Source organism: Lycium barbarum, chromosome 5 (assembly GCF_019175385.1).
Source record: "Lycium barbarum isolate Lr01 chromosome 5, ASM1917538v2, whole genome shotgun sequence".
Lineage (NCBI taxonomy): Eukaryota > Viridiplantae > Streptophyta > Magnoliopsida > Solanales > Solanaceae > Lycium > Lycium barbarum.
In genome coordinates, this window is record NC_083341.1 from 6,846,082 (window position 1) to 6,869,617 (window position 23,536).

At 36.4% G+C, this 23,536-nt stretch overlaps 2 protein-coding genes and 1 pseudogene across 2 annotated transcripts; all 3 read left to right on the forward strand.

Annotated features, from left to right (window-relative positions):
* The first annotated feature begins 2,163 nt into the window (after positions 1–2,163).
* Positions 2,164–2,795, forward strand: LOC132640290 (auxin-responsive protein SAUR50-like; annotated as a pseudogene).
* A 1,823-nt stretch (positions 2,796–4,618) lies between these two features.
* LOC132640289 (protein SMALL AUXIN UP-REGULATED RNA 12-like) lies at positions 4,619–6,571 on the forward strand. The gene has a single exon (XM_060356814.1). The coding sequence runs from the start codon at positions 4,778–4,780 to the stop codon at positions 5,096–5,098; it is 321 nt and encodes a 106-aa protein (XP_060212797.1). The 5' UTR covers positions 4,619–4,777; the 3' UTR covers positions 5,099–6,571.
* A 605-nt stretch (positions 6,572–7,176) lies between these two features.
* On the forward strand, positions 7,177–7,509 carry LOC132640291 (auxin-responsive protein SAUR50-like). The gene has a single exon (XM_060356815.1). The coding sequence runs from the start codon at positions 7,192–7,194 to the stop codon at positions 7,507–7,509; it is 318 nt and encodes a 105-aa protein (XP_060212798.1). The 5' UTR covers positions 7,177–7,191.
* Positions 7,510–23,536: the final 16,027 nt, after the last annotated feature.

Genomic DNA, 23,536 nt, shown 5'->3' on the forward strand with positions numbered 1-23,536 from the left:
CATGAAATTTCACCGTAAGGCAAACATATCGAAAATTTAGCCGATTCTATCGAATTTCAAGTGTCTTACTATTATCCATATTGAGACGATCATATCTCCTTGCTACGATCTCTGATTGGCTTGGTCCTTATATTATTAGAAAGGTATTTCTACATACTACAACTTTTATTAGGGTACTTTTTCAAATTCCCAACTAATCAAGGAGTTACGGGTGCCCGAAGTAGGCTGGCCAACCACTTTCGTAATACATACAAACTTTCAATTTTTTTCTCTCAAACTCTAACGTTACAAGTCTAACATGAGTTCTAAGATACGAGGTGTTACAATAATACTGCATCTATCATTCTTTTATTAAGTTTTGATTGATGCTATCATATAAATCTATAAAAATGTATATACATGCAACAGTTTGTTACAAAAATTCTCAAATTTTCATATTTTATTGATCGGTGCGTAGTTTCTTGTATCTTGGACGATATGGTAGTTGAAAGTTAATTTATCAAAATATTACTATTAGTATCGTCCAAGTATCAAGGTCTTGGTTGCCTAACTCTTGAACAAAACTTATATAATCTTGTTTGTTTCTTTTTTAAACACACTGGTTTCTTCATAAACAAAAATAAATAAAGACACCGGTTTCTTCCTTTGGCGTTGAAAAGGTGCCAAAGAAAATGACCGTGACAAAGTTGTAATTTGATAGTGGTAAGTATGCCCAAATAACCAATGATTCTTGGGATAAATTCGTAGATACAAAAGTTAAAAAATTAAAGGTTTTTTATGCTACCTATTTTTGGTGGAAAGAAAAGTTTTTGATTATTCACCAGACAAAACAGATACAAAAGGAAAATGCTACCTATGAAAGTGACTATTTTTACAGTTAATAACAATGGTTTCTTGGAGCTATATTACAGTGACTATTAGTTAATATATCGACTCCGCACAGCTGAATTTTCTATATTCCAAGCACAAACAACTATAGGTACTTTCTTCGAGAACTTGCAATTAAAAAAGCGCATGTAAGTCAGGTAATGCTAATTGACTAGTAATTTCTTGTACTTGGCATCAATTCATCGAGGAATGAATTGATATAAATATTGGTCGTATCTTCCAAGTATCAAGATGTTCGCTACCTAGGTTTCTTCATAATAAACAAAGATAAATAAAGATGCCGAACAATTGTAGGAAAGTGCCAAATATATTTTTTGGACAATGTCACAAAATTGAAACATGGCAATAGTTGTAAAAGAATATAATGTGATGATCAAACCAAACACCTTTAAGATAATGGGTGTAATCCAAAACTATGAAAACCCGTAAACAATCAATGAGAGACGAGTACATTTTCTAACATCCTCTCCACGTGTAGTCCTTTTTTGTCATTCTTTTTTAACTAGAGACGAGAGGCTCAACAAGAGTGGAGCTGCATTAGAGAGTTAGAAATTAGACTCTATGGCCAAATGAGTGGATCTAGAGCAATATCAATGAATCAATAGGCTTATTTAATTTGTGACAGAAATGAAGCCCAAGAGGGAGCCAGTGAGCTAAGAGAGAAGCTCAAAGCGATAAGACTTGGGGAGAGAAACTGTCAAAGTTTGACTTTAAAACCATATGAAATAATTTGAACATCCAATCAAAAATTGTAAAACAATGAGCAGAGTATCTGAATACATTATAAGTCGATCCCATGAAAATCCTTACACAATCCATAAGAGAGAAGTGTATTTTCTAATCATTGTACTATGACCCTAATAACATTGATTCATGGTGGTAACTTCACATATACTCCTCCCGTCTCAAATTATTTGTCGTTTTTTGTTTCATCCCCTTAAAGAAATATTAATTAGGAGGAGTATTTGACTAACTTTACCTTTTTTATGTCTAAGTTATATTTTTTCTCTATTAAATGTTTACTCTATTTATGTCATCTCCATTAGTGACAAAATTATACTAAGAATAAAATAAAATAAAATAATAATTAATTATGCCTTAAACTTCTAAAACAATAAACAATTTGAAATAACTAATTTTAGTTAAACACAATAAATAATTTGAGATGGAGGAGGGAGTACTGAAGTACGGAGTAAATTAGAAAGGGAATCATCCGACCATTGGAAAAATAAACAAAAGTTCCATGTTATATTTTAATGCAACCTATGAATCGAAATTCAGAGAGGGGACGAATATGTACGGGTAAAGTCATGGAGCTTTGCCTTCCTCTCCTCCCAATGCCTAATCTTGTCCTCGTCAACACAATATCAGTATATCACCGTCCTTTAATTTACTTCACGATGCCCCCCATACTCCTCGCCCTAAAAGAACGAAAAAAATAATTAATTTAAGTTTGTGTTTTCTCTATAAATAAATAGCTTCATATCTCTCTATTCCAAACCCCACAACTTCTTTATATTAGTATTGGTCTTTCTTGTTGTTCCTAAAGCTCGCAACTTTCTTTAAATATCTTCAAAAACAAAAATGGCCATAATTAGAAAATCAAACAAGTTGCCACAAGCTGCAGTCTTGAAGCAAATTATGAAAAGGTGTTCGAGTTTAGGTAAGAAGCACGGATACGACGACCAAGACTACACTCTGATTGACGTACTCAAAGGACATTTTGCAGTTTACGTCGAACTCGTTACATTGTACCTATTTCTTTTTTGAGTCATCCAGATTTGCAGAGTCTCCTTCATCATGCTGAAGAAGAATTTGAAGTTGATCACGACACGGGCATCACTATTCCCTGCGACGAAGTCGTCTTCCGGTCTCTTACTTCCATGATTCAGGAGTAGTGAAGTGTTAGAAAGGAAAAAAAAAAAGAAGTAAATATGAGGTGTAAGATTCTGGAGTAGTACTCACTACTTGGAGTGGTGTTTATATATATTTGCACCCTGTAAGAGAAGTGAATGTCTCTCAATCTATTTGCCATTTTCCATACAAGTATCTCTCAGTGATTTGCACTTTTACTGAATGTCCTACGTAATTCAATGTGTTACGAGAGCATGCATAAGTTCTAGTTTCAAGTATCAAGTTCACCCTTGTTAAAAATAATTCCACATGCTTAGAAGCTTACGAGAAATATACAAATTGGTCACACAATTCAAACATTTATGCTATTGTTTCGAGAAACAACAACAATAACAAAATGTAAAGAGAAACAATAGTTTTTATTTTCTACACCACAAAAAAAGACAACGTAGGGCATTACATGTAAAACTTCATCATTTTATTAAAACATAATTGTCTAACTTTTTTTTTAATTAATCGGAATGATTTTAATCCAAACCAAACGAATATAATAGTTACCAATGAAATGTGCAGAGTGTATCAATCAGTAGTGCAACATGCAATATCCCAATTGATGAATTTACAAGAGAAGACGTCTCAAATTCTTTAACACATATTTCTTGTTCTCACACTAAGATTTTTTTTTTTGACAAAAAAAAGAAAATGCAGTCAGTGGATTCAGAGTATATTTTATTCGAGTTCATGAGAACTCAGTAACTTTTACTCAAACCTTATAAGTTGTACATGTATTAAAACATTTGAATGTAAACCCAATTATATTATATATTAACTTGAGGTCACGGTAAAAATTTATAAACTTCATATTTTGAATCCACTTTTGCATCAGTTTCTCTATTGCTCTTCTTATTGTCATTGGTTGTATCGTATGTAAATAAAATGGATTTCATACAGCTGAATTCTCCTTATTCCAAATGTAAACAACAAGGGGTACTTTCTTCGAGAATTGCCCTCATATTTTTATGCGAAATAGAGCATGTAATTCAAATAATGCTAACAACTGACTGGTAATTTCTTGTACTTGGCATCATATTCTTTAGAACAACCCGATGCTCGTTAAAATATTGTTAGTACCATCCAAGTATCAAGGTGCATGTTTGCTGTCTCATTTTGGAGCTCTATGTTTGTTTCCTTTAAAAATACTTCCTCCGTTCACTTTTATTTGTCCACCATGGACTTTACACACTCCTTAATAAATAAAGTGCATATTTATCATAATACTCATATTAATTGGTGCATGACTTCTTAATGGGTTTGAAAAATGATTTGGAATGAGTAACTAATGCTAGCTAGGGCTAAATCAGAAAAAATAAATTATTTTTCTCTTGATATACTAAAGTGAACAAGTAAAAGTGAAAATCTGTTTTTGAAATAGTGAACAAATAAAAGTGAACGGAGAGAGTATGTTGGTTTCTTTTCAAACAATATAAATAAGAATGCAGTACAATTGAAAAGGAAGCTAAGGTATCATACATTTTATTGAACAGTACGAAATCTACGGAAATAAATGTGTTATCTAGTTGTAGTCGCACAATTCTGTTTCGAGAAATACGATATAATTAATGAATTTGCTTGCTTACTGAATCTTTCAACTCCTCCTAGAAATTATCCAAACTCCAAAAAGTTTGCCTAGGACCACTCTTTACCAAAAAATAGGTGTGTTTCAACTTGTTTGTTAAAACAAACTAGGATAAGATAAAAAAAAAGATAGAGATCAGCTAATTAAGTGATCTAATTGTATTAGTGCAAGATCTCAAAGATTCTAATCTTTGAAAATTCCATCCTTTTATTTTATAGTGGTACGAAAAAATATTCATACAAGAGAGTATAAAATTTTCTCTCTTCCTCCATAAATAGCTTCACATTTCTCTATTCCAAATATCACCACCTTCTCTCAAAACAAAAAGGAGGTATTGATCTTTCTTCTTCTTACTAAAGCTCTCGACTTTCTTTATATTTCTTCAAGAAAACATACAAAATGGCAATCAGAAAATCAAACAAGCTACCACAAGCTCCAATTTTGAAGCAAATTCTGAAAAGGTGTTCGAGTTTAGGTAAGAAGCACGTCTATGATGATGATGAAGATCACCTTTCTGTTGACGTACCAAAAGGACATTTTACAGTTTACGTTGGAGAGAATCGAACTCGATACATCATACCTATTTCTTTTCTGACTCATCCAGATTTTCAGTGCCTCCTTCGTTGCGCTGAAGAAGAATTTGGCTTTGATCATGACATGGGCATCACAATTCCTTGCGAAGAACTCGTTTTCCAGTCACTAACTTCCATGATCCAGTAGTGAAGTGTACAACAGGAAAGAAAAGAGTGAATACTAATGAACTAGGTGTAAGATTTTTGAGTGAAGAAGGATGGGCTCAATCAGAAGCAAATTGGTGTTTTTTGCTTCACCTTTTGCTAACATCTAATTTCTTCACTCCACTATTTTTTTTCTTTTTCTAGAAACCACATGATATTACTAGTAGTTTTTCTTTTGGGGTCAGGATCAAGATTTGTACAAAAAAAAAAAAAAAACTTGGAAATTTCCTTGCATTGGTGTTTTGCACCCAATGAGAATAGAGAATCTCTTTTAATCTATTTCCCATTTTCAACTCCCAATACATTTGCATTTTTACTGTCAATTGATCATATTGGTATTGGTGCTGTCAATTGATCATACTGGTATTGGTGCATTCTTCTTGAATTGTAATATACTAGCAGTGCATAGTAATTACGTGGTAGCAATGACATTCTTGGCTCTACTCTGAAGACATGATTGAACAGATAAAATATATCACTCTTATAATTTAAACTTTTAGATAGATTTATCACATCATTTAACATACTATCATAGTAGACGGTGGTTCTGGTTTCAAGTGTTAAGTCAATCTGCATTAATTTCTTTCACGTGCTTACCCAGAAAAAATGAATCGAACAGTTACTCTGCCAAAACTTGTACACGAGTCCATTACACAACCCAATATTCTCATTATTGTTCTAAGCTTTAGTTGACTATTACAAAAGGAAACCAAAAAATGATAGTAATGAGAATGCTGGTAATCCATTAAATTGTCAATTTTGACACATCATCCGCAATTGGAATCATGCGTGAAGTTTGCCGGAATCGGGTGTCCACGAGATACACACGTGTAAAGTTGAAGTGTCTATATGGTCATAATGAAAGTTGGGGTGTTCAACTGTCACGGAGGCCAAGTTAAGATGTCTAATTATATATTCTGCCAAAGGAAAAATATGTAAACATAGAAACAAAAGTTTATTTGCACCCCGAACAGGAAAATTACTCTGTATTGTTTAAAAAAAAAAAAAAAAAAAAAAAAAGAAGGTCCGATTTCTAAATTATAGGCCATTACCGACTGTAATCATAAGAAGCTTTTATGGGATTAAAAGAGTAATCATCATAATCATTTTTATAATCCAAATTCCAAACCAAACAGAGTTACAAGAGAATGAATATGTGTGTATTCTATCATTCAGTACTAGTGCAAAATACAAAATCTCAAATCTCAATTGAAGAATTCAGAAGAGAAGACATCTCAAAGTCTTTAACAAAGACTCCTCGTTCTAACACTATCATTCTTTTATCAAAACAAAGGCATGCATCTACTTCTTGCTTCTTGTTATCGAGTGCATGGTATATAATAACTGTGGTTTTTAGTAGTAATGATTTATTACTAGTTAATGATGATTCCGTACGGCTGAGTTGTTCCAAGTGCAAACAAACCAGGGGTACTTCATCTTCGAGTACTTCGCTCATTTTTTTTATGCTAAAAAATGCTACTAATTGACTGGTAATTTCTTGTACTTGGTATTGTTTTCTTTCGAGGAATTAATTGATATTTGTAAATGATAGTTCATTCGATTTTTCTAGCAATTTGTTTATTTGCATTTTTGTCACTTTGTAAACATCTAATTTCCTCTGTACTTCCTATTCTGCAAGAACAACCCATCAGTTAAAATATTAATAATCCAAGTACCAAGCTGTTAGCACCCTAAGTACTCTTGTGCAAAGCCCACACAATCTTGTTTGTTTCTTTTACAAATACGTTGGTTTCTTCATAAACAAAGATAAATCAGTTGGGGTCTTCTTGCATATATGGCTTCACATTCCTCTATCCCAAACACTACGTGCAAAGCCCACATAATCTTGTTTGTTTCTTATACAAATACGTTAGTTTCTTCATAAACAAAGATAAATCAGTTGGGGTCTTCTTGCATATATGGCTTCACATTCCTCTATCCCAAATACTACCACAAATACTTCTTTAGTAGCATTTTCTTTCTCTAAAAGCAAAATTAAAAGTATTGGTGTTTCTTCTTCTGGTTGTTCCTAAAACTCTCAACTTTCTTTGCATTTCGTCAAGCAAGCATACCAAAATGGCCATCAGAAAATCAAACAAGCTAACGCAGGGTGCAGTTGTGAAGCAAATTATTAAAAGGTGTTCGAGTTTGGGTGAGAAACACGGTTATGATGATGGAGATCACCTTCCCATGGATGTACCAAAAGGACATTTTGCAGTTTACGTGGGAGAGAACCGAACTCGATACATTGTACCAATTTCTTTCTTGACTCACCCTGAGTTTCAGTGCCTCCTCCACTGCGCTGAGGAAGAATTCGGCTTCGATCATGACATGGGAATCACCATTCCCTGTGAAGAAGTTGTTTTCCAATCACTAACTTCCATACTCCGGTAATAGAAGTACCTGATTAAAAGAAGAAAAGAGTGAATATTAGTTAAGTGTAAGATTGTTTAGAAAGAAGAATGGCTTCAAGCTGAAGCAAAATCTTTTGCTTCTCTTCTTTCTAACATCTTTCTTCAGTCCAGTTTTTATTTTCTTTTTCCTTTTTTGGGCACTTCCTAGTTTTGTTACCCTCTTCTAACACAAACCTAGGAATCACATGACATCATTTGTTGTTTTATGGGTCAGAATCAGATTTGTAAAAAGAAACGTGTAATTTTTGTTCTTGCAGTACTGGTGCTTTTATGCACCCTGTAAGAAAGCATTGTGAATGTCTCAACTTATATGCTATTTTCGATACAAAAGTCTCTTGAACTATTTGCATTCTTACTGCATCTTTGTTTTGGCAAAGTCCAACATATTTGAACCCTCATAAAGTACATTCCAACTACATCAAGAACAACCCCTTAACATTTTTAGCAATTTAGCTTAATCGATCAGAGTCCTCAAAACCCCACAACCTCAAACCATTTCTACTAAGCGACATGAATCCATGCGTAGGAGCTCTTTAGGATCGACATCTTTAACTCATCTTGTGACATATACAAGGCTATGTCAATGCCTTTCTTTAAGCCCTTCTTTATCTATTCACCTGATTTCTCAATCTAATTCCACATACTGTTCCTGACATTCAATCGTGAAAGCCAAACATAAACCCCGCTATTTAGAGGTCCAACTGGATTACCCTTTGAGTAGCTGAATTACCAGTTCATGAACGGGATTACTCAATTCAAATGCAAAAAGCCCAATAAACGAGAGAAATTTGATTCGTGTAAGGTTTAAAAATGTCATATTCATCACCAATGCAAGGCCACCACCCACATCTTAGTTTCGGAGCAGCCTGACAGGAGTGCATTGGGAGATCAATGAACACATCTCACTGCAAGGAATTGTGAGACCACCCATTGGATGATCGAAACCGAATTCTTCTTCAGCTTGACAGAGCAAGTCTTGAAATAAAGGTTGACTCAAGAATGATACGGGGATCACATATCTCTTCTTCTGTTTCTCCTCGACATACACAGCTAAGTGGCCCTTAGGAAAATCTCCAATTGTGGAAGATTTCTTGAGTATACGAGGCATACGAATATCCATGATCTTTTAGATTTAATGTATATGAGCAAAGAAGGAAAAGAAGAATACAAAAGACCTCAAAAGAAGAAAAATATTCTTTGAATGCTTTCAAGTGTTGCTAAGAGCTGTGGTGGTAGACACTCTCTAAATGTGTTTATATAGGCCAAATGGCAACTCAGAGTATCCTGCTGATAGTGAAGACTTATTTCGTGGGCGCTCCCAAAAGACTATATTACCTTAAGTAACACGGTTTTGTCTTCCAACTAATCGTCCGATATTAATAACTCTAGGAATAATTAGTTGAAGATAAAGGCCCGACCTTTTCCCTTATTAACATACACCTAGACATTTCTTGTCTTTAACATAGTTTTGTAATAAAGCAATTATTTTTTTAAAAAAAGGGGAATATCCATCACCAAACACGCCAATAGAACAAAGGAAAGTGGGATGTTCCAGCCCTCCCAGTGCTTTCTTGCTCGGTCCTGAACTTAATACGAAATACTCCTAGTGGATTGCATATATATGGAGATTTAGGAACTATTTCCTAAGATTAAAACAAACAAACACCTGTTCCTAAGATTATAACAAACAAACACCTGTTCCTAAGATTATAACAAACAAACACCTGATCTTAGGAATGCTTAACAGAACCAACTGACTTACAAATTTGACTAACTACAGGAATTAAATTATGTCTTAGGATTTGAACAACAGATAGATATGGCAAAATTTAAAAAATTGAAAAAGATGTAAGAGGATAAAGGAGAACTTTAGCTCCTCAATGAAAAAGATAAAGAAAAACAGAACAATTCCTAACTGCTTATTCTAGTTGGTCTACGATTATAAGAAAACTCTACCAGGCAACATGCAATTGAAGTATTTAGATTTTATGCGTTGAAGTATGTAAAACACAAAATGTTATGCGTTTCAATTCAATAACCTGCAAACAAGCAACATTCGTTTTTCTATTTTGCTAATTACATTAGTTACTGGCATAACCACCATTTTTGGTAACTCGCCAGTAAATACTAATAAATATTTAGAAATAAGTTGACTAAAATTAGGTATAATTGTTGATGCTGCATAACATAAGTAACTTAGTCAGATGGATTAAACAACTTCCTGAATCAGAATTATCCAAGTTTTTTCAGCTGGTCGAGAGAAATTCTAATAAATCAAGCCAGAGAGGTAGAGATTTGTTTTAAAAGGAGCAGAAAAAGAAAATGTATAATGGAGTACGATTTACTAATGTCACTTTTCATATCTTGAGTTAATTAACATAGACTTTAACACGATGGAAGCTCTGATTCCCAAGTTATGGAGCAAATGGAGTCTTGTAAAGAAATTTCTCCAACAACAACAACAACCCAGTGAAATCCCACAATGTGGGGTCTGGGGAGGGTAGAGTGTACGCAGACCTTACTCCTACCAAGGTAGGACGGCTGTTTCCGAAAGACCCTCGGCTCAATAAAAACATAAAAAGAGGTCAGATAAGTCTAAGAAATTCAAAGCGGTATGGAAATGAAGTAACGCAAGCGACACAGATAACATAGAATAATCAAAGCACAGGAAATAACAGATAATAGCATAAATCAGAGCACAGAAAATTATACTACGATAATGCGACTACTAATAAGACAGGATAATGGGACTATCTACTAGCCTTCTACCCTAATGTGGGTCCTCCAAACCCTCCTATCTAAGGTCATGTCCTCGGTAAGCTGTAACTGCGCCATGTCGTGTCTAATTACCTCTCCCCAATACTTCTTTGGCCTACCCCTACCTCGTCTGAAACCATCCATGGCCAACCTCTCACACCTCCGCACTGGGGCATCTGTGTCTCTCCTCTTCACATGTCCAAACCATCTCAATCTCGCTTCTCGCATCTTGTCTTCCACCGAGGCCACTCCCACCTTGTCCCGAATATACTCATTCCTAATTCTGTCACTCCTGGTGTGGCCACACATCCATCTCAACATTCTCATCTCAGCAACTTTCATCTTTTGCACGTGAGAAATCTTAACTGGTCAACACTCTGCCCCATACAACATAGTCGGTCTAACCACCACTTTGTAGAACTTGCCCTTAAGTTGTGGTGGCACCTTCTTGTCACATAGCACTCCGAAAGCAAGCCTCCATTTCATCCACCCTGCCCCAATACGATGTGTGACATCATCGTCAATCTCCCCGCTGCCTTGCATAATAGACCCAAGATACTTGAAACTACTTTTCTTCTGGATGGCTTGGGTACCAAGCCTCACTTCCAAGCCAGCCTCCTGAGGTGCTTCACTAAACTTACACTCTAAGTACTCTGTCTTGGTCCTACTCAGCTTAAACCCTTTAGACTCCAGAGTTTGTCTCCAATCCTATAGCTTAGTGTTAACTCCGCTACGAGTCTCGTCGATCAGGACTATGTCATCCGCGAAAAGCATACACCATGGCACCTCACCTTGAATTTGCCACGTCAATCCATCCATCACCAAGGCAAATAAAAACGGACTAAGAGTTGATCCTTGATGCAACCCCATCACAACTGGAAAGTGCTCTGAGTCTCCTCCTACTGTCCTTACCCTGGTTTTGGCTCCCTCATACATGTCCTTGATCACCCTAATGTACGCTACAGGTGCACCTTTAGCCTCCAAGCATCTCCATAAGATCTCTCTTGGAACTTTGTCGTAAGCCTTTTCTAGGTCGATGAATACCATGTGTAAGTCCCTCTTCCTCTCCCTATACTGCTCCACCAGTCTCCTCACAAGATGGATGGCTTCTGTAGTTGAGCGTCCCGGCATGAATCGGAACTGATTCTCTGAAATAGACACGCCTTTCCTCACCCTCATCTCCACCACCCTTTCCCACACTTTCATAGTATGGCTTAGCAGCTTGATACCTCTATAGTTGTTGCAACTCTGGATATCTCCCTTGTTCTTGTATAGAGGGACCATTACACTCGACCTCCATTCTTCAGGCATCATTGCCGTCTTAAAGATGACATTGAACAACCTAGTCAGCCACTCCAAACCTGCCGGGCCCGCACTCTTCCAAAATTTCCCAGGAATCTCGTCAGGTCCGGTCGCTCTTCCCCTGCGCATCCTACGAACAGCACCCTTAACCTCCTCAACCTTAATACTCCTGCAAATTTCTCCAACAAGAATATTGAAAATCCAATTGGCTAAAGAATGAATGTGAACAGATTTAATTTGCTTAAGAATGTGCTGTATGTCTTTTAGACATCAGCTACTGAAAATTACATTCAAAATTGTGATGTCCCATGTCTTTTAGACATCAGGTACTGAAAATTACATTCAAAATTGGGGTCTACTGATGCAGCTGACAGTAGCCCCGCTATCTAATTTTCAGTAATATGGTATAAATAATGTGTCTTTCCTAATTCCTCTACTGTACAAGCTGAATATCCTGTTCTATACAAAACCGAGAAAGGAAACGCCTCAGATCCTACTCAATTGAGAAGTAAGATCAATGAACACATCCTCGCTACAGGGAATTGTGAGTCCACCCAGTGGATGATTAAAGTCAAATTCTTCCGCAGCTTGGCTAAGCAAGTCTTGAAATAGAGGTTCGCTCAAGAATGATAGCGGGATAACAAATCTCTTTTTCAGCTTCTCCCCAACATAAACAACAAAGTGGCCCTTTGGAACATCTCCAGTTGTAGAAGACTTCTTGATTATACGAGGCATACGGATAGCCATTGTTCGTTAAGATCAAGATGAGAAAATAAGGAAGGGAAGAATTAGTAAGGAATCTGAAAGCAGAGGAAAGCTTTGAATGGTTGCAAGTGTTGCTGAGAGTTGATATGGTAAACCTATTTTGGATGTGTTTATATAGGCAAATGACAAGTTGCCAAACCCCACTAATGTGTGAATAGCCATTATGTGGACACACCTATCCAAAAAAAAGGGCACTCTGTGGACACCAGCTCAAGACAGTAGCACCTGAAGTATCACATGGCTTTGCCATCCAACTCATTGTCAAATTATTTTACCATGAGATTAGTCTAAAAGCAGAAGGTCCCACTGATTAATCACAAAATGCGAATCTACGAGGGCATATGATGCCAAAGCAATGGCTCAGGATACAAGTTGGTTTTTACGATAAAAAACTATTTATGGTTCCAAGTGGTGCTGCAGTTGAAGACTTATAAAATGGTCAAATTGTGATGATTATTGGAAATAATAAGCATTTATAAGGTTAGAATATTTCTCCAGCTTCATTTATCAATTAGAAGTTGTAGGTAATGCAATGTTTGTGGTCAAAGAAAAACCACACAAATCAGTGTCCACTTGTGTTGAGCATGGGTGGACCTAAGCACTAACTTTGTAGGAAACAAGGAAAAGAAGAATGAAGAAGCTTATCTTTAATCTGGTGAGCAATTATGATAATAGAGTGGTACTCATCCAAAAGAAGAACATGCTGGCTCAAATTTATCAAGAAAATCAATTTGACGCAGTGCACCTTTAAGTGATCAGATTATGTATATCCAACAACAAGTTGACTTCGAACAGCACTTTACTAGGAATCTAAATTCCTATACCAAATTTAATATTCTAAGTAATTATGAATAGCCAGAACTATGGCCCATATGGTACTAGGGACAAAGACCTCAAAAGATACAGAAAAACTATAAGAGCTCCAGACAGGGAGAAATAGCCTCTGACTTTCAAATGATTATTTTAGCAACCACACAAAACCATCAACTTTTAGCAGTTTATATGAAGAGCAAAATCAAAAAAAGCAGAAAAAACTAAGAGATTGATTTAGGCAAGTCCATGACTATTTCAATTCTTGGATGATTCTAATTGTTTAGTAATCAAAACTTTAAATTTTTTTGGTCCTAGCATTGGGTAGTTTGTTCATTATATGGTATCAGGCGGCAGAGCTGTAAAATAGAAGAGCAACTTAAAAGATGTGCTGGTTGATAATGAAGATCAACATGGAAATGAATGATGATGCCTTTTCCTTGATATTTTTACATTTTGCTGTCATTTTGTATAAGCTCGGGGAAAAAGAAATCTGATTCAAAAGGAGAAAACAGAAAAGTTAGTAATCTATTAGTCCCAGCAATTCTTTTAGACAGTGAGTTGAGTTAACTGTACCCTTGCAAATGGTTTTGCAGTGATAAGAAATTCATTTGTTCTCAGTGTGCTACTGCTCTCATTTTCTTAGCGAAGAAACTACGGCACGGTGAAGCACTGTCTTTGCAGTTTGCTCAATCTTACTAGAAATTTAAACTTGTGGCAGCACTTCCGTGTAACAAACCTCATTATGAACATTCCAACTCCATCAAGAAGAGTACCTTATCACATTTGTCAAAATGATTTTAAAGCGAACAATTACCTTATAAAACTTTTTCTTTTTACTTTAATTTAAGTTTAACTGATTAGATTCAGTAATATATTAATTCACATAATATCTTGAATGATGGAGAAGAAGAAAAAGTTATCACACAATCGCTTGAAAAATCTTTGCGACCGAAGTCCTCAAGCTACACCACTAATACCTCAAACCATTTTCAGTTGACCAACATGAATCCATGAGTAAGAGAATGTGGTTTCTTTAAAATCGGCATCTTTAACTCATCTTGTGACGTCTACCAGACTATGTCACTGCCTTTCTGTAGGCCCTTCTCTGTTCCCTTGGTTTTTCGTTCTTATTCCACATACTATTCCTTGCATACATTTTCGAAAGCAAAAAAATAAACCACATCATCTAGAAGGTCCGCCTAGAGCACCCTTTGAGAAGCTAAATTACTTATTCAAACATTGTCAAATTACTTCAGGCACTCGGCAAGACCCACTATATATAAACAGTTTAACTAGTCATTCTCGTTAGAGGGGAACTCACTAACTAATTTCCACACATTTGCATGATAATGGGTCTATGGTGAAGTTAAATGGAGTGGCATGGTCAGTCAGGATTCATATAACCGACCCCAACTTGCTTGGGATTGAGGCATTGTTTGTTGTTGTTATTTTACACTGGCATGACAAAAAAAGCCTATTAAACAACTATAGTGCATTTGCACATATAGTGTTCTTCAGAGGAATTTCATCGAACAACGTAGCTGCATTCTTGGTAAACAATGACTTGGTAAACAAATCAACCAAAGTAGAGCACAAATATAAGCTTAAAAGCAAACCAGAATATTCATGTAAAAGGGCGTGAATCACTTGAACCAAAGTTGACGTTTTGAAGGCAAGATGAAGATATGTTACAGAGATATACCTGTAGCGACCAATGCGAACACCATTTGAATGCATGGAAGAGAAGTGATGGAGAGCAAGAGCATCGAACCCAGTTTGTAAATAATGAGGAAAATATTGAGTTTAATAGCAAAGGGTTTTTTTGGCTGAGGATCTTGAAGAAGCTGTTGTTAGGAAAGGCAAGTTTGCACATATAGATATCATATGAGTTTGATATGATGGTCAGAGAAGAAGTTGACATTCCTATTCTAATTGCTGATAGTGAAGAGTTATTCCGTGGGCACCATCTGTAGACTATAGCACCTTAAGTAACAGGGCTTTGTCTTCCAACTAATCGTCAAATATTGATAACTCAAGGACATATTAGTTGAAGATAAAGGCCCTACCTTTTCCCTGAAGTTGGAACATAGCATGCCTCACATCAAATTGCTAAAGAAGAGATGTATCTTTGAGTGATCAACATACACCTAGATATTTCTTGTCATTAACATAGTTGTCTAGTAAAGCAATTTTTTTATTTTTTTTAACAAAAAAGTAATATCCATCAACAGACATCAGTAGAACAAAGGGAAGTGGGATGTTCCAGCCCTCCAAGTGATTTCTAGCTCGGTACTGAACTTAATCCAAAACATTCCTAGTGGATGGCATATACTATGAAGGTTTAGGAACTCGTTCCTAAGATTATAACAAACAAACACCTGATCTTAGGAATTCCTAACAGAACCGACTTACAAAATTGACTAATTACGGGAATTAAATTATGTCTTAGGCTTTGAACAACAGACAGATATAGCAAAATTTAAAAAATTGAAAAAGATGAAAGAGGATAAAGGTGAACTTTAGCTCCTCAGCGGAAAAGATAAAGAAAAAGAAAACGATTCCTAACTGGTTGGTCTAGTTGGTCTACAACTATAAGAAAACTCTACCAGGTAACACGCACTCGAGGTATTTAGATTTTATGCGTTGAAGTATGTAAAACACAACATGTTATGGGTTTCGAATCAATAACCTGCAAACAAGCAACATTAGTTTTTCTTTTTGTGCTAATAACATAAGTTAATTACATAACCACTATTTTTGGTAACTTGCCAGTAATATATACAGCTGTACTAATAAATATTTAGAAATAGTTGACCAAAATTAGGTACAATTGTTGATCCCTCATATCATAAGTCATTATAATCTGATGGATTAAACAACTTCGTGGAACAGAACTATCCAAGTTTTTCAGCTGGTCGAGAGAAATTCTAATAAATCAAGCCAGAGAGGCAGATATTTGTTTTAAACAAGCAGAAAAAAGAAAATTTCTAATGGGGTATGATTTATTAATGTCACTCCTTTCATATCTTGAACTCATCAACATAAACTTAACACGACGGAAGCTCCAATTCCCGAGTTATGGAGAAAATGGAGTCTTGTAATGAAGTTTCTCCAACAAGAATATTGAAAACCCAATTGGCTAAAGAATGAATCTGAACAGATTTAATTTTCTTAAGAATGTGTTGTATTTCTTTTAGACATCAGCTACTGAAAATTACATTCAAAATTGGGATCTACTGATGCAGCTGACAGTAGCCCCTCTATCTAATTTTCAGTAATATGGTACAAATAATGTGTCTTTCCTAGTTCCTTTACTGTACAAGATGAATATCCTGTTCTATACAAAACTGAGAAAGGGAACACCTCAGATCCTACTCAATTGAGAAGTAAGATCAATGAACACATCCTCGCTACAGGGAATTGTGAGTCCACCCAATGGATGATTAAAGCCAAATTCATCCTCAGCTTGACTAAGCAAGTCTTGAAATAGAGGTTCGCTCAAGAATGATAGGGGGATAACAAATCTCTTTTTCTGCTTCTCCCCAACATAAACAACAAAGTGGCCCTTAGGTACATCTCCAGTTGTAGAAGTCTTTTTGATTATACGAGGCATACGGATAGCCATGGTCTTTATGATCTTGATGAGAAAATAAGGAAGGTAAGAATTAGTAAGGACCCTGAAAGCAGAGAAAAGCTTTGTATGGTTTCAAGTTTTGGTGAGAGCTGTTATGGTAAACCCTTCTTTGGACTTTGGATGTGTTTATATAGGCCAATGACAAGTTGTCAAACCCCACTGATGTGTGAATAGCCATTCTGTGGACACTCCTAACCAAAAAAAAAAAAATGGGGCATTCTGTGGACCAGTGTTGTCAAAGGCGCGCTTTAAACGCGCTTAAGCCTTGAAGCGAGGCTCAAAACATGTTGAGCGCTTCGCCTCGCTTTATGTGCGCTTCAGTGTCATATCAAGGCTCTAAGACATATTTTTCCTTGCCAATGAGCCTCTCTTGAAGATGTGACACTAGATAATTGGTATTTCACTTTATCGTAATGTTTTTACAATTTCTGTGTCCATATATTTGTTATTCATGCTTATTATTATTAGTCTTGGACTAAACATATATATATTTGTATTTTTGCACCATTGCGCCCTTTTTCATTAAAGCCCACACTTTATTTGCGCTTTGCGCTTAAAGCCCCAGTCTGACCTTAGAGCTTTTTTGCGCTTTTCGCTTTTGATAACACTGCTGTGGAACCCTCAGGGGTTGGCCTGGTGGTAATTGGCTTGAGTCTTGGGGTGCTCCCCTTCAAGGTCTCAAGTTCGAAACTCACTGGGTGCAAACAATTTCTGAGGGCCATCGGACTGGGGTAAAACCCTGAATTAACCGTGGTGCACTTGCGGGAAACTCCTTGCCGAGGGCCTGTGCACCCCCGGGATTAGTCGGGGCTCAAAGAGACCCGGACACCCGGTGCTTAATCAAAAAAAAAAAAACACTGCTGTGGACACCAGCTAACGATAGTAACACCTGAAGTATCACATGGCTTTGTCTTCCAACTCATTGTCATAGTCTAAAAGCAGAAGGTCCCACTGATGATCACAACAAAGAACAGATGAAAACTTTATCTTCTTGAAAAAATGGTTTAGCTAGGGACCACCTCTAGCCATTTTTTGATGTTAAATCAACAAGTGGTAGTCAGATTCATGAATCTATGAAGGCATATCCTGATAATTTTAGACGAACTTTGATCACTCATAATGCCAAAGCAATGGCTCAGGATACAAGCTGGTATTTATGACAAAAAACTATTTATGGTTCCAAGTGGTGCTGTAGTTGAAGACTTAGAGAGAGAACACTCATAAAATGGTCAAATTGTGACGAATATTGTTATTGGAAATAAATAAGAATTGTATAAGGTTAGAATATTTCTCCAGTTTCATTTATTAAAAAGGTCATAGGTAACGCAGTGTTTGTGGTCAAAGAAAAACCAAACCAACCAGCGTCCACTTGTGTTGTGTCAATGCTGAGCATTGGTGGACCTCAGCACTAATTTTGTGGGAAACAAGCAAGAGAAGAACACGGAAGCTTATCTTTAATCTGGTGAGCAATTATGAAAATAGAGTGGTGCTCATCCATATGACGAACATGCTGGCTTAAATTAGTCAAGAAAAGCAATTGACGCAGTGCACCTTTAAGTGATCAGATTGTATATATATCCAACAATAAGTTGACTTTGAACAGCACTTCACTAGGAATCTAAATTATACCAAATTTAACATTCTAAATATTTATGAACAGCCAGAACGATGGCCTGTATGGTACTAAGAACAAAGACCTCAAAAGGTACACTAAAACTAAAAGAGTTCTGGACAGGGGGAAATAGCCTCTGAATGCTCAGTGAAATTAATTTAATCAGGTGACTGAGAATAACAGGCTTCTTAGTGCCTAATTCATCCTCAGGCTACATTTTCACAATTGAAAATTTAGCAACCACACAAAACTATCAACTCTTAGCAGTTTATATGAAGAGCAGAATCAACAAAAAGCAGAAAAAACTAAGAAATTGATTTAGGCAAGTGCATGACTATTTCAATTCTTGGATCATTGTAAGTGTTTAGTAATCAAAACTTTAAATTGGTTTGGTCCTAGCATTAGGTAGTTTGTTCATTATATGGTATCAGGAGTCAAAGCTGTAAAACAGAAGAGCAACTCACAAGATGCACCGGCTGAGAGTGAACATCAGCATGGAAATGAAGGATGATTCCTTTTTCCTTGATATGTTTACATTTTGTTGTCGTTTTGTATAAGCTCACGGAAAAGGAAATCTGATTCAAAAGGAGAAAACAGAGTTCGTCCTGATAACAGCAATTCTATTAGACAGTGAGTTGAGCTAACTGTACCCTTACAAATGGTTTTGCACTGTTAAGAAATTCATTTGTTCTCAGCCTGTTACTGCTCTCATATCCTATGCGAAGAAACTACGGCACGGTGAAGCATTGTCTTGCAGTTTGCTCAATCTTACTAGAAATTCAAACTTGTGGCAGCACTTCCGTGTAAGAAACCTCATTATGAACATTCCAACTCCATCAAGAAGAGTCCCTTATCACATTTTTCGAAATATACCACAAGCGACCAAAGTCCTATAACTGCACCACTATACCTCAAACCATTTTCGGCTGACCAACATGAATCCATGAGTAGGAGAATGTGGTTTCTTTAATATCAGCATCTTTAACTCATCTTGTGACGTCTATCACGCTATGTCACTGCCTTTCTTTAGGCTCTTCTCTGTTACCTCGGTTTCTCATTCTCATTCCACATACTATTCCTTGCATACATTTTGAAAGCAAAAAATAAACCATGTCATTTAGAGGGTCCAACTGGAGTACCCTTTGAGTAGCTAAATTACTGACTCAACATTGTCAAAATTATTTCAGGAAGTCAGTAAGACCCCCTACATAGAAACAGTAACTTGTCATTCTTATTAGAGGAGAAATTGCTAACTAATTTCCATACACTAGCATGACAATGAGTCTACCATGAGCTTTAATGGATCGGCAAAGTCAATCAGGATTCATATAGCCGACTACAACTTGCCTGGGATTGAGGCATTGTTGTACACTGGCATGACAAATAAAGTCTATTAAACAATTATAATGCTCGGAACTGTGTATCACATACTTAATCAAAATTCATATCCCAAGACTTACTACACCATCTGGTTTGGTTCCCTCCGCTACCATGCCCTTAAACAAACTAATCACTACTCTAAATTTATTGGATACAAGCCTAGCCTTATATGAGATAGCTCGTTATAGCCTCTATGGCAACTTCTCTTAAACAACTCAGTTGTCACCCCCCTAATCAAAAGACTTATCTTCAATTTCGTAAGGGAGACATCGGCACGACATTGTAGTAATATTACTCCCTCCGTCCTAATTTAAGTGTCTTAGTTTGACTGAGCACGGAGTTTAAAAAATAAAGGGAGATTTTTGAATCTTGTGATCTTAAATAAAAGATATGTATAGTCTTTTAAATCTTGTAGTCTTAAACTTGTCTTGGGATTGGAAAACTTACCAAATATAGAAAGAGGCCTTCTTTTTGGGACAGACCAAAAAGAAAAATAAGACAGTTAAATTGGGACGGAGGAAGTATTATATTGAATAAGAATTGTAGTAGGGCATGGGGCCATTAGTTCACATTTGCCATAATATTCAAACAACATAATTTGATCAGTTTCCATGCCATGAGCTTTTCCAATAACACATCCCTGAACCTGCTTATCCAATCCAGATGCAAAGATACCAATAAAAGAGAGAAATACCCAATCCGTGTACAGGTTTAAAAATGGCATTTGGCACATACAGCATTCTTCTTCACAGGAATTTCATCGAACAACTCAGGGGCATTCTTGGTAAACAATGACTAGGCATACAAATCAACCAAAGCAGAGCACAAATATACGCTTAAAAGAAAACCAGAATATTCATGTAAAAGGGCGTGAATCACTTGAACCAAAGTTCATGTTTTGAAGACAAGATGAAGATATGTTACAGACATATACCTGTAGTGATCAATGCGAACACCGTTAATTGAATTCATGGAAGACAAGTGATGGAGAGCAAAAGCATGGAACCCATTTTGTAAATAATGGGAAAAATATTGAATTCAATAGCAATTTTTTTTTTTTTTTTTTTTTTTTGGGTTGAAAATCTTGAAGAAGCTGTTGTTAGGAAACGTAAATTTGTTCATGTAGATATGATATGAAAGTCACAGAAGAAGAAGACATTCCTATTATAATTGACTCTTTTTTTTTTTCAAACCATTCGGCATCCATCCCTAGTCTGACTAATTTATATATTTTTTTTTTCCCTCCCATTTTAGGAGGATTTATAGTGTTTTCACACTTCCCCTCCAGTGTGACTCGAACCCAGGACCTATCGGTCATAGATGGAGGTGCTTAACCACTGAGCCATCCCCACTTGTCATGTTCACGTATTATTTAAGTTGACTCATACAGGTTTTTTTTTTTTTTTTTTGATGCACAAACGTTCATTAGCCAAGAAGGGGAAAAAAAAAAGGAAAAAGAGAAAACTGACAAAACTTGAATATTCGGTAAACATAATGAAGAACATAACTGTAACACCTCGTAATTTCGGACGAAAGTTTGACTCATAAGATGATACTATAATGAAACCAATATGAGAGCTATAGGAAGTGTTTTGAAAACCAATTAAGTCATAAGAAATGTCTTTGGGCAAAGAAAAGTTGGAAGCCACTCTACGGGACATGTTTGCAAGTGAGTTTATGGAATGTCTTACTTCCAACGATCATAACCCCTTTATTAATTGAGAATTTGGGAAAACTTCCTTGATGAAAGTTGTAGCCCTTTGAAATAGCTTTCCAACGGTATATTATGGGTCTTAAACGGAGTTATATACAAAAAGTTATGGCCATTTTACGACAGACTGTTCGGCAGAATATCACCCTCTGTCACACTTTGCGGCTCAAGATGCGGCCCGCAAACACGACATGCGGCCCCGCAGTTCCGACGCAAAGTGTGCCAGAGAGATTTTGTCCAGAATTTTCTGGACTACTTTAAATAAGACCCAACTCGACCAAAATCATATTTTTCATCATTCTTGGTCAAGAAAACCTCTAGAATACTCTCTAACCTTCATCCACACGAAAATTCAAGGGAAACCCATGATCAATAACACCAAATTCATGAACCCAAGTGTATGAAACCTAGCCAAAGTTCATCTAATTCAAGAAAACCGAAGGGAAGTGAAGTAGGGTTTTGGTGCTAGAGGAGTAACTTCACTCAAGACTTGTTCAACCACTATCTAAGGTAAGTTTCATGACTTTCTCATGATGATTAAAGTGTTGATGAGTTCTTGGGAGAATAGTAAATGGGTTTGATAAAGAGAATTATATGAACTATGCTAGAGTTGTTGGATTGTTGACTTGGGATTGTTGTATTCATATGGGTGATGAAAAATGATGTTAATTACATCTTTTGAGATTTTAGAATTTGCTAGTTGTAATAGAATGGGGATTTGGTGAAGAAAACACCATTAATGAGGGTTGTGGAGCTTCATGCCCACTAAGTGTTTGATAAAATGCTTAGATGACCAAAGCATGAATATTATTGCTAATATAGAATCCCTTTGACTTGTATTGATATAGATCAAAGTTGAAAGGGTTGACGAACATTGTATTACGCTCAAAGGCTGGAATTAAGGTATGTGAGGCTAACTATCTACGTTAGGGAATGTTCATGATTCTCCCTACGCCTCATTCTTCATACTTGTCAGTAATTTGACTCAGAATACAGTTTAGCCCAGTTTTATGGTATGTTGTAGAACTGTTATCTTCTAGGGTTGCAGTTACAGAATTCGTTCATGGTTATCAATTTGAATATCATGAACTCAGCACGTAATCTTTATAGACTTATGTATTGTTACCACATGAGTCTCAGTCTAGAAATTCAGTATGCTCAGAAATAGTCAGTGTATTCAATTCAGTCCAGCATGTCTATTTCAGTTCAGCACTGTTCATTGTTGTTATGGTCTCAGTCCTTATTAATTAACCATAATTATACATATGTGATTTTGCCCGAGGGCACAGCACAGTCTTGTGTATACGTATACATGGCTGAGGCCATTGACTGACGCACTACTAGGCCGAGGCCATAGCATGCATTTATTACTGGGCCGAGGCCCCACATATACAAACACAGATAATACAGATGATTCAGATACAGAGCAGGGAGTATTCATATCTCTACTTCCTTGCTATTACAGTTACAGTTATCAGTTTCAGTTTCAGTTTCAGTATTTTAATTGCTTCAGTTGCTTTACATACCAGTACAATTCAAATGTACTGATGTCCCTTTTTATTGCTTGGGGGTCTGCATCTCGCGATGCAGGTAACGATACACAGGTTGACGACTCAGCTAATTAGGAGTGCACATATCAGCTACTGGTGAGCCCCACATTCCTTCGGGGCGTTGTCAGCTATCCAGTTATTTCAGTTTATAGACAACTCTATTATTCAGTACTCTCAGAGGCTTCATAGACACAGTTCAGACAGTCAGATATTTATTATGTTAGCCTTGTTGGCAGTTGTTCAATCGTTTTGGTTTAGACATGTTGGCTACAGTCAGATATATTTCAGATTGTCTAAGTATTTCCGCATTATGATTTCAGCCAGACCTTTAGTATATCATCATGTGTTTAGTTGTTTCCATATTCAGTTATGTTTTGATATCACATGTTGATTCAGTCAGCCAGTTGGTTCGCTCGGTCACATGCAGTCAGGCACCGGGTGCCGTGTTATGTCCAGGCCCAGGTTCGGGGCGTGACAATAACT